At 36.6% G+C, this 12,641-nt stretch overlaps 1 protein-coding gene across 1 annotated transcript; it reads right to left on the bottom strand.

Annotated features, from left to right (window-relative positions):
* Positions 1–1,654: 1,654 nt before the first annotated feature.
* Positions 1,655–3,560, bottom strand: SDG35 (SET domain protein 35). Its single transcript, XM_078309157.1, has one exon. It carries the CDS (start codon positions 3,432–3,434, stop codon positions 1,860–1,862), a length of 1,575 nt encoding a protein of 524 aa, XP_078165283.1. The 5' UTR covers positions 3,435–3,560; the 3' UTR covers positions 1,655–1,859.
* Positions 3,561–12,641: the final 9,081 nt, after the last annotated feature.

The following is a 12,641-nucleotide window of genomic DNA, read 5'->3' as shown; positions in this document are numbered from 1 at the left end:
GTTTCCTCCATAAGCACCCACATCAGGTTGTGTTTGTTATTAACTAAATGAACCGATCTTTAACGTGTCTATCCTTGACATTTCAGGAAAATAAACCATAATGTGCAGGCAGGCGCAGTTATGACCCCATTTGATCAAATTTTTAAAACTAGGGGGTATAGAGATTTTGTGTACTGGACAGGTATCTGGTACCAGTGGTTTGGTACCAATACCTGATAAGTGATAACTGATGTATGGTTTCGTTGTTCCATTGAAATCAGTTTGGTACCAGTACCTGATAACTGATGTATGTTAATAACAGAAAATGAATAAATAAAAGGGGTGAAAAACTGAAAAAAAAGTAAAGCCATACAAGACAACTGGTACGACAGTCAAGAACTTGCGGTTGCGAGTAAGCTGTTTGCCGTTGTCCATCTGCTCCCAATGTTGCGAGTCAACTGGTACGACAGCCGACAGGTTTTTACATAAATGGTAAGAATTATAAGAAAAGGGTAATGCTTTCTGCAATTAAACTTCCTGCAAGCAAGAAATCAACAACCAGACTGTGGATCGACTGTGGATCGACTTAAGGATATTAAATTAGTTTCTTACTCCCTTGAGCAATACCTTAGATATCAACTGGTTGGCATACTGATGAAAGGCACAAACCAGATTACCAGCCATGACTGGTACAAGGTACTAGTGTAGTGTGTACCAGTATCAGCTATAAGGTAATTCTATGATTGACTACTTAAATTGGCAACAACAATTATAGAAAAACCCTAAAGGACATAAATTTCTTTCTTGACTTCAAAGAATTCTGTTTGAGAAAAAGGATCATTTGCAAAGGAGAGGCCACACCTGCCAGGGGTTTTCTTAAGTATAATTCCAGCTGTTATGACTTCACACCAAATAAATTTCTTGAGGATTTGACAATAAAATTGAGTTTCTCAACCAATGATAATGTCTTGCCCTAATTCCCTAGAATCCTGAGAGTGTTTCATCACGGTGACCCTTTGGACTGGTTGTACAGTCAGAAGGATTGATCTCATGATGTTAAACAACTTTACAAAATGACCCTCTGCTGTCCAAATTAGCAGCTACTGGTACACCAGTTTATATGGCATATTTCTCAATGTTTCTCCACACATGACCCCCTAAAAAACTTATACAACCCTATACTATATGTCTACTGTTATTGTGCAAAGTTTCAATTGAAGATAAGCAATATAACCCCTTGTTTTGTACATTTTTCTCCAGTGGTCCAGAATTTCTCAGAAACTGAACCTGTCGGGGAAAAACCCCTACTGGTAGAAATTTAGTTATCATTTTAGGCCAAAGCAATAGATGATAATTTTCTTCACTTCATTCCCTAGTTGCCCACAAAATTTTATGGTCATACGCCTCAGGGAGCCCTAGTTTTGAGGCTTCGGAAATTGACACAACCTGCTGCAGTTTTCTGGACAGCAGCAGGTTCCGTCAGTTTCTCTTTTACTCTTGGAAATCCTTCTAAACCCAAAGATTAATGTTTCCAGAATTGATCATCATCTGTACACTCAAATTAATATTTGTATATATTTGATATATTGTAGAGTTATACTGGACAAATATGTGAGTTCTTACCCTTTTAAAGGATAAATATGTAATTATTGATTTTGGAGGAGGAAATATGTAGTATTGAAACTTTTGAGAGGGACACATGAAATTCCCCATAATTCCAATTATCATTTTATTCCAGAAAATTTTGCAGTCCATTGACACTGGTCAAGCATCCTTAACTATGTCAAGACAATCAAACCTAACTCAATTCTACCTCTTAACTAAGCAATCAAAGAACAGAAAAAGAAAATGAAAGAAAAACAAGAAACTAACACCTAATTTCAAACAACCAATTTGGCCTCAATCAAAGCCTTAACTGCTGGTTTTCTCATGACTTTTCCATAGGTTCCCCTTGCCAGTCTCATTACCCTCTCCATTTCGTTTAAATTACCATTGCCTCCATTTTTCAACCTACTCGTTACCAATTTCAGAATCCTCTCATCAGCACCCACTGTCTCAAAAATGCTTTGGGCCACTTGTACCAACTCTGGTATTTTCCTCCCCCACTTTCTTGACAATCTCTCTGACCCAAAAACAGAACTATACACATCCCAGAAGGATGCGCGAATATACCCTTTTTCTCTTTCCTTTACCGGGCACTGTCTCATTGCCTCCTCCAATTTTACAACTAGACCCCCCAAATCAGACCCTTTTACAAAACCATCCTCAATTTCTCTCAATTCCTTAAATAGACCACAAACTTTGTCTTCAATCCTACACCTGTCACATTTGCAGTCAAATCCCCATGTTTTCACTGATTCTTGCCTGTCTGGTAACGGCCTCAACACGTCAAAATATGCAGAAGTGACCTCCTCTCCTGCCTTAATATCTCTTGATGCATGCAAAATTAACCAGTCACCCACGTGTATTCGTCTAGCATTTGGATTGCAAGAATGGTTAACAAATGATGGTAAAATCCATAAACCGACAGCTCGACAACCTGAATTCAGCCCCAAGACCTTGGCTGAGACCGACTCTTCTGTCAGACTATTTACATCAAGCACCTTGAGTACATGACCGACATCCACCTCATTTGTCGCCTTATCTGATGTAAATAGACCCAAGTCTGGTTTAACTACACCCATATTAGGTACTTCCAACTCAGTATCAGAATCCCCATTTGACAATTTATGTATCAAATCTAGAGTCTTTTCACAATTTTCAACAATACCTAATATTTTATCAACAAAATTCTTCCACATTACCATTTGACCCCGTTCGTCAGATTTATTAGACAAAATGCCCCTACCAGTTGCAACCGCGTTAGTAATGATCAAAATCGAACCTACATCAACATTCCTGGTCAGGAATAAACCCCTACCAGAAAGACCCGATTTTCTTACCTCAAGTGGACCCAAGAACTCCGCCAGCTCCGGAACTTTACCCACAAACCCACTTAACACCCACTCTGATAAATCAACGAACCCAGTTCGTGAAATCGCCTCAAGATTCTGACACTTCTTTAATAGCCCTTGAACCATCTCATTGCTACCACCATTGCTCAAAGATTTGACTTTTCGAAAGCATTCTAAGGCTGGTGCGTACTGGCCGCGCTCGAGTAAGATCTTTCCTTTAGAAATCAGGGTTTTTATATGGCCAGGGTCTATGGAGAGCGCCAAGTCACAGTCTTTAAGAGCCGCAGCTGGCTTGTGGAGTCGGGACCACCCATCTGCTCGGTTGGACAATGCCGATACAAGAATTTTCTGATTGCTTGACGAATCATCTCTGTTGCAAAGAGAGATGAGATGCGTGTAGAGATTTGTATACTGGACCCAATCTTCTTTTAGAAGGAGAGCGGTTGCTCTTGATCTAATCTGCTGAAGCACTTCTTCCTCTAATCCACCTTGCATTTCCATTGTCTCATTCGTAGATTTTTGTGAATTTTCTTGGATTAGAATTGAGGTTTGATATGAGGTAATTAATACCTACGAAGCAATTGGAAAGATTGATTTTGAAAACAGCGGTAACGGTCGGATCAGGTTTGGTCCAGTTCTGATAAAAAAAAACCACTATTCACTGAAAGTGGGCTCCACAAGACCAAGATGGTTTAATAGACCCAGTGCCCGTGATCGGTCTATAGAAAAAAAAAAGAAAAAAAGAAAGAAAGAAGAAGTCTATTCGAAAGATTCTGAAAGAGTTGGAGGCGTGAAAGATGGGCAGAGCATCTGCATCGCTGCAATAAAAAATAATGCTGAATAGGCTAAAGAAAAATTAATTCAAATTTGATTTCCGACGCTCTATATCTAGGGGTGAAAACGGAGCGGATAATGCTGATAGCATATCCGCATCTGTCGGATAATAAGCGGATACGGATAGTAAACGGATATCAAAATTCAAAACCAAATCCGCCTTAAACGGATACAGATACGGATACGGAACGGATAGTCCACGGATACGGATTCGAATACGGATATAAAACGAATAATGATCGGATAATTAAGATATATGAACTTCTAAAATACAAATATTAATTAAAAAATTAAATATAAATATTAATGATAACTATACAGTATACGACTGCATATACATATTTTTATACAGACTAATATATACGGATTCTTTCATTAATTATTAAATATAAGACCCTCAATTAAATATTAAATATTTAATTTGTTTTAATCTGATCAATTATTTAATACAGACACACAAAATCCAGGTCTAACACTCCATTGGATATGCCACAAAAAAAAAAAATCTAAACATGTTTAAATATCTGTTTGAAAGTTGATAAATGTTGGGGGCCAAAATTCTTTTTAATGGCCCAAATACAGGCTGCGTGAAGTAGAAGCTAAAAATTCAAACCGCGTGAAGGAAAAGTATTAAAAAATTCATACCGCGTGAAAGAAAAGAGAGAGTCTGGTATACACCCTTAGTCCCAACATTCTAAAACAAAAAATACAGAGCGCTCTAGAGCTTATATAACAAGATGGAAACAACGTTGAAATCTACTCGACTGGCTTATTCCGGATGAGTGATGGGGATTAGATTTCGGTAACTACTGAGCATCCGATTCATATTTTAAATAATGTATATTTATTCGGATCCGAATTAATTTGGATTTGTCTTTTTAATTAATTTAGAGTCTGACCAAATTATTGGATTTCGGATAGTTTGGATATTCGTTCCGTTTAGGATTTTGTATCTGAATTTGTATCCGAATTTTTTATGGATATCCAAAAATTATCAGAATCCGTATTTGGAAATTATCTGAATCCGAACTATTCGGATTCGGATTATATGCGGATATGGAGTGGATATCCGTCGGATAATCTGGCTCCGTTTTCACCTCTATCTATATCTCAGGAATTAGTTATCATTTATTTCCGACACCTGTAACTAGAAAACGAATAGGAGAGGAGTATTTTGCCAGGCTGTAATATACATTTCTTTAGAGTATCTCCAATATAGTAATTAAAATTAATTACTAAATAATAATTATGAAAATTTTAGAAATTAAGTAATTCACTCCTACATTGATACAATCAACCAAATAATTGAGAATTAAACACTTGGCCAATAAAAATTAAACATTTGGTCAACTCATCTTTAGAAAAAAATTTCTTATTAAGCAATTCTTTTCAACAATTGCTAAATAAGCAATAGCCATACAACCCAGCAATTACAAAAATAATTGACACATCAGTATAAATAATCCATAAGCAATCATTGTTGGAGATGCTCTTATAAGCAAATTTGCTTAATAAGAAATGGATGTACAACACTGCAATCCAAAAAGTTATTGCCATGTAGATTTAGCAATTGTTAAACAATCTACGTAGAAGAGTACGTATCCTCTGAGATATCTCATATTTTGCGTAACCGACGTGTCCATTGCCTATTCGGGGTAGCTCAGGGGCAGTATTATTTGAGCTTTGAGATTCGCGCAGAATGTATTTTAACGATCAAGATTCTCCAGAAAGTCACGCAAAATATGAGATACCTCAGGATACGAATTCTCTTTAGAAGCGATTCCGATGCTCATGAGCATTTATTGATCCGTCCTTTACATTTCAACCAAATTTTCTGCGATGTAGATGAAAGCCGCCCAATCCTCATCATGATTTGTGCAGATAATTTAAAGATGGGAAAATTGCTGGTGTACCCATAAAAATTTAAAAATTACCAATTTACCCATCAAAACATCGTAATATCCTATTTACCCATTCAAACTAAACATCATTTTTTTCCCCATTTCTTGATAAATATATTATTTATCTCTTATTAAATATTAAGTTGATCATTTTATCCTTATCTACTTCTCTGAGACATGGTCATCTTGTCCTTCTTCTCTTTTGCTGAAGCTCTCTTCAAAAATAAGAATACTAATTGGATCAAGTTTGATAGACCGGCTCTAAAAAGCCAAACTATACCTTGAGATTGGAATTGCCTCAGAAATTCCAACATCGCTCCTCTCAGTGACATGCAAATTATAGGTTGATGACTAAACCTAAACTCAAAAATAATAATAACAAAAATTGCTTGCAAATTAAAGCGATGGGCAAGCAAAAAGATGAAATAAATAGAGTCAGCAGCCTTGTCTTCAATTCTTCTCTTTGCTCAAGCCACCTTCCACTGTTTGCCTTGCTCTCAAACTAATTCAAGGCAACCCAAGCTTTATTCTCTCTCCAACGTTCTTAGTTAGTTAATTGTTAAAATTGTTACTACAACCAAAATCAAAGAATAGAGGGTACCAAAATATGATAATGAAGTTAATGAACGGCAACCAACAGTATTGTGTTGCTTTCATTTGCCATCGGCAACTTCACTTGATGTACAAATGCCTTTCGGACAAGCTTAATTAGCATCATCATTTAGCACAGTGATTGTATTGCCCGAGTTAATTAGCAGAACGCATATTCCATCGTCTTGTGCTGCCTAGATATACAAACCAGAGGGCGATAAATGAAAGCTCAGCCCAAAGGATTTCATACAACAGATGTATACTTTACAAATTCACTTTCAATATATACGACATCCTTGTTAGTTTGCTAAATCCCCCAATTCGAGTTTCTGACAAATAGCTTTGTTAAATCTAATTTCCAAATTTTAATGGTTATATATGATTTAGGAATTAAGAGAATAATCAATAGTGGTACAGATGCAGCCTTTTGGTTAGACCACTGGACAGGGGGAATGTAGCTTATACTGTATGTACCCTAATTTATTTCAAATAGCATCAAATCAAACAATAACAGTAGCTGAAGCATTCCCCTCAAACACTTCTTTGACACTTTCCTTTAATAGGTAACTTACTGGTATTACTTTATCTGAATGGAACAGTCTGAGACAATCCATAACCCTTACATTTAATATAGGACCTGATTTAATTAGTTGAAGATGGACTACACATGGCCTCTTTACATTTCATTCTTTATACAAATGGCTAGAATTTGGTAGAATCAAAAACACTTTTTGAGGAAAAACAAGGGTCATGCCCTTATTTCATTGATTAAAAAGACGGTTACAAGAGTTTTGTAACTTCAAAATAAAAACAATTGCAGCTCAGGACATCTAAGCTTAAAAAGTAAATTAAAACTAAAAAAAAGAAAAGAGAAAATGGTAGATATGTCACTGGTAAGACCATACCAGTAAGACTAAATCTTGAAAGAAAAAAAAAAACCACATCTGAAAAGCACATATTCCACTTATTTCATAACCATTTGGAAAGCACATTCCACTCAAAATCAAAGTCTTTTTATGGTTATTAAAACAAGATAGGGTACTTACCAAAACAAATTTAGCAATTAGAGGTTGGCAATGTGATATAGCTTGTCCACTCTGTGGAGATGAAGATGAATCTACTAATCATCTATTTATTACTTGTTCATACACCAAATCTATTTGGTCATGGCTAGCCAATCATAACGGGTTCTTTTTTAATTGCGAAACAATAGAAGATCTCTGGTTAATCGATTGTTGTATACCCCTTAAAGATAAATTACTAGTTGAATTAGTAAGAGCTGTCACTCTATGGTCTATTTGGTTAGCACGAAACAATGTCTGTTTTGAAAATTCACCAATCCCAACTCTTACCAGTATAGGCTCCAACATAATATCCTTAGCTTCTTACTGGTGCAAATTACGAAATGATGAGACTTACTTCAAATTAAGCTTAATTATGACTATGGATGTTTACAATTTGAATCAGGGAGGCAGTCTGACAATTTTGCCGGTTTCAGATACCCAAGGGGAGCACATTTCAGAAGAAACAGAGGGCGCAGAACATGGGTACGAGGATCTGGATATGTCAGATTACCTAGTTGCCATAATGGAATCTGAGCCTTCCAATCCAGAACGTGCAACACCCTCATCTAATGAATCTTATATGGATTGCTCCTCCACATCAACAGACTCTATCCTATCTTAGTTACTACTAGAATTTTAAAGTACTCTTTTGTCTGTGATATGTTGCTTGATGAGTGTTGTTAGGACTAAGTAGGTGATATTTTGGCTTTTGCACAATAGTATTCTATTCCATTGTATTTTGTATGAACTCTGATTACTGTTTCTATATGAAACAGGTGAGTCTACCCACTTTTATAAAAAAAATATATATATATATACCTCTAAGTCATTTGATCTGAATCCGACAAACCCAATTAACACATCTACCCAACGGCAAAGGGGCATCATCCATTCGATCCGCATTATCTTTTCGAATTTGGGGATTCAATATGAAAATTGTTAAAAGAAAAAAGAAAATCAATGGTCGCAATAGTTATGCATTGACACAAATGATAACAAAATCACTGGAAAAAAATAATAAGAAGGAACGAATAAGAGGGTATATTTGTCATTTGCATTTAAAAAAATAATTAAATAAAAAATTAGATAAATAATTAAATCATGATGCAGATTAGATGGCCCTGGTTAGATTGGATAGTTCCCAACTCCAACATTTGTGAAATCGGAGGTTGTCCCACGGCATCATACCAAATTTATTCTGATATCAGATCAGAACCTCACGATTCTCATTAAGATTAGTGGTAATAATTTTAAAATTTGTGCAAATTAAATTCACACGAATTTTGATGCACATCACACTGCTCTAACAGTGAATTGTATCAAACAGTGATGTAAAAAACGTCCGTTTATGCCGATTAATCGTTGGATTAGTCGTGGCGGTGACCAAACCATTAAGGAATTTCTCGAATAATCGGCTGATTTTTTTCGATTATAACCGATTATTTCTGATTAATCGCTTGGTGGTACCATGTCCATTCAACGAGCGCATACCGTTTTTTTCAACACTGGTATCAAATTCGGTCTACCAGTTATTGGATCACTCCCCACTCCTACACTTGTGAAATCAAAGATGGACAATAAACCAAATTCGGTCCATTATTATATCAGTTTGATCTGCATCAAAATTTGTGAAATTTGCACGAATTATGATACGAATTAGATACCTCCGACCGAACGAGTGCGTATCCTCTGAGATATCTCATATTTTGCGTGACTGACGCGTCTGGTTTCTATTCGGTCGATAGCACAGGGGGCAAGTATTATTTGAGATTTGAGATTCATGCATAACATAGTTGAACTGTTGAGATTTTCCAAAAAAGTCATCTATGAGATATCTTAGAGGATGCGAATTCCGACCGATCATCCAACCCATTTTGATTCAATGTCCGTCGAATTGCTTTCCGCTCCCACATTTCCGGATTTTTTTCAGAAACCATAATTAAAAAAATAATTTTTAGGGAACCAATAAGATTACTTTTTTTTTTTCAAAAACCATAAGAACCGTGGGAACCTCACGGTCTGGCATTTTTTTTTTTCCAGACCGTGTGCTTCTCACGGTCTTGGAAATTTGGTTTTTTTTTTTTTTTTTTTTTGATTTCTTCACACCTGCACGAAAATTGTCACAGAAGATCCGCAATTTTTTTTTTTTTTATTTCCAGACCGTGTGATTCCCACGGTCCACCTAAATTGAAATCAAGACCGTGGGAACGGTCCGGTCTTGATGAATATATCTCAAGACCGTGGGAACCCCACGGTCCGGTCCCTATTTGTTTCCTTGGCACGATTACCTCCTACTTCTTCCTTGTCGAGTCAGTGCATATCTTCCCCACTTTTTTCATCTTCTCTTTTTTTTCTTTCTTCCTTCCTTCCTTCAGTTTAATTTTTTTTTGTACTCTCATAATTAGTGTGTTTATTTTTTTTAATTACATAAGTTTATATATTTTTGAAAGAGGAACAAAAAGAGCTTCAGATCTACAAATTTCGTTAGGTATGTATTTGATTCTTTTATTTTTGATAAATAATATGCAATTATGAATAAATGAGTAGAATAAATTGGTTATGTAGGTTTCTTTAGTGTAATTGTAGTAATTGTTGGATGATTTATTTATTTGCATGTTTTATGTAGATGCATGGTTTATGTGCATGTAGTTTTTTTTAGTGTATATGCATGTAGTTTTTTTTAGTGTAGATGAATGTAGTAATTTTTGGATTATTTATTTATGATTTATGTAGTAATTGTAGTATAAATAAATGGTTTATGTATAATTTTTTCTTTTTGTAGTATAAGTAATTGTAGTAAGTTTATTTTTTCAATGACGATCATATTTTAGGTTGTAAAATTGAAAATGATATCGATTATTGATTATGAATTTTTTTTGTTCAAATAATGTCTCAAGTGATAATAAATGTTTATTATGGACGCGAAATTTCAGACGCACCGACCTGCACATTTCCTGTTACTAATTCAACCAGTCTTCATGAGCTAAGAAAACATATATATGTTAGCATTCATTTGCTCCCTAGTCAGTTCGATCTGACAATCAAGGCTCGTTTGAACACGGCACCACCTGGCTCAGCAGAAAAATACCAGTTATTTAGCGTAGACGAGGAAACGATATGGCACATGATGCTTGAATATGCCCTTCCGGTACTGAATTTTAAACTTCTTGATTTAGTGGTTGAGTCAGTACCAGTTGATAGTCATACCAATTATGACCCATATCCGGGTAGTGTACCTGGAAGTAGTAGAGACACAACGGTGTCTGATTCACCCATATATTATGATGACCCACCCGAAATACCGATATTGGATGATTTGGTAACTCGTTTTAACGAGATGAATAATAATACTAGCTCAGACACAAACTCTAGCTCAGACACAAACTCTGACCTTGGTGGCTCAGCTGTCGGGGAAGATGATATGGCTGAAATGGAGGATCAAATTAGAATGCAAGATGTAATGAAGGAGTGGGTAAATTCTATTCCCTTTATTAATCGAGGATTGCAGCATCCTTTTCCGGCATTTAATGACGATGTGCCGATGCCATATAAGGATGAAGCATTTTTTGGTTATCCACCCAGAATTGACGGTCAATTTTCAGTGGGACAGATGTTTGACTCCAAAGCCGATCTTAAATCCCAGTTGGGTGCATTTGCCCTAAATAATAACTTAGAATTACAACAACAATATACCAATCGTACTGGTTATGTAGTTGTATGTAGAGCAGAGGGGTGTCCATGGAGGGTGTACGCAAAAACCACTGAGACGGGAAATTGGACAATTGCAACAAACCCAGACGAGCACAATTGTTACAGTATTGCTTGTAAAGTAGACAGTCGTCAGCTGACTGCCAGGATGATTGCAGATGTAATCAGACCTGGTCTAAAGGAGGACCTGGAGATGTCAATTAAAGCATGTCGATTTGCAGTTAGAAATATATACAAAATGGTCGAGCCTTCATACAACAAGATTTGGAGAGGGAGGGAGTTGGCTATTGCTGATTTATTTGGTTCTTGGGAAAAAGCCTACGAACTGCTACCTTCCTTGCTCGGTGCAATCCAGATGTCTACCCCAGGAACAAAATACGTAATTGAGCACGAACCATCTACAAAAATGGGCATCCGTATTTTCACCCGTGTGGCATGGGCTTTCGGTCCATGCATTGAATCCTGGCCATATCTCCGACCAGTTATAAGTGTAGATGCTGGACACCTATCCGGCAGGTATAAAGGGAAATTATTCATGGCATGCGCTTATGATGCAGAACAACAATTATTACCAATTGCGTTCGGAATTGCGGATGAGGAGAGTTCATCCAATTGGGGTTGGTTTATGCAATTTGTACGTGAAAATGTTGTCGGTCCTGGTCGGATATGCGTTATATCAGACCAGCATGCTGCAATCCGTTCAGTGTTTGATAGACCTGATTTAGGGTGGTGTGAGGAAAGGGGTGAAGCAGTTCATCGATTATGTTCTCAACATATTGCGTCAAATGTTTACAAGTTGTGCAAGGACCAAATTATCAAAAAAATATTCAAGAAATTTGTGTGTAAGATGAAACCTTGGAGGTTTTATGAGGGTATGGATTTGATAAAAGGCAGGAGTATTACTACTCATCAGTATGTCATGTGGTGTGGCAAACGGTTGCAAAATCTCGAAGAAGAGCCTTTGCAACTCCATAAGTGGGCACAATGTCATGACGGAGGCCTGAATAGGTGGGGTATAATGACTACAAACGGATCAGAATCCTTGAACAACGTATTTCGAGTGGCTCGCCAGCTGCCTGTAACAGCAATAGTTGAGCGCACATTTTACAAAGTTGTGGATTGGTATGTGAAAAGAGGTACGGTCGCTCAACAGTGGGTTCAAAGAGGAATGAGATTTTCAGACAACATTTTATCAGTTTTACAATATCGAACTTCAAAAGGATTAAAGCATGAAGTGATACCAATGGGGCCCAACGTTTTTGAGGTCGTAGTTCATAATGGAGTCGTCAGAACGGTATGTCAGCTATTTACTTAAATTATCAGTTTAAATTTATAAATGGTAACATGTAATTATTTTAATTTATTGATTGTAGGGAGTGAAGGGGGATATGAAGTATGAAGTTAGATTTTCATTTGGAGAGGGGGGGATGCCTGTTTGTCAGTGTCAAAAACCGCAATTTACTGGCATTCCTTGCGACCATGTCCTAGCGGTGTGTTGCAAGTTACGTCTAAAGTCGACGAATTATGTAAGCCACTATTATAGCGTTGAAAAATATGTCAACACATGGAGAGGTAATTTTTCCGGCTTTGGTAACGCCCACAATTGGCCA

The sequence above is a fragment of the Carex rostrata genome, chromosome 9, assembly GCF_964058835.1.
Source record: "Carex rostrata chromosome 9, lpCarRost1.2, whole genome shotgun sequence".
NCBI lineage: Eukaryota > Viridiplantae > Streptophyta > Magnoliopsida > Poales > Cyperaceae > Carex > Carex rostrata.
This window is presented reverse-complemented; position numbering and strand designations above follow the sequence as displayed.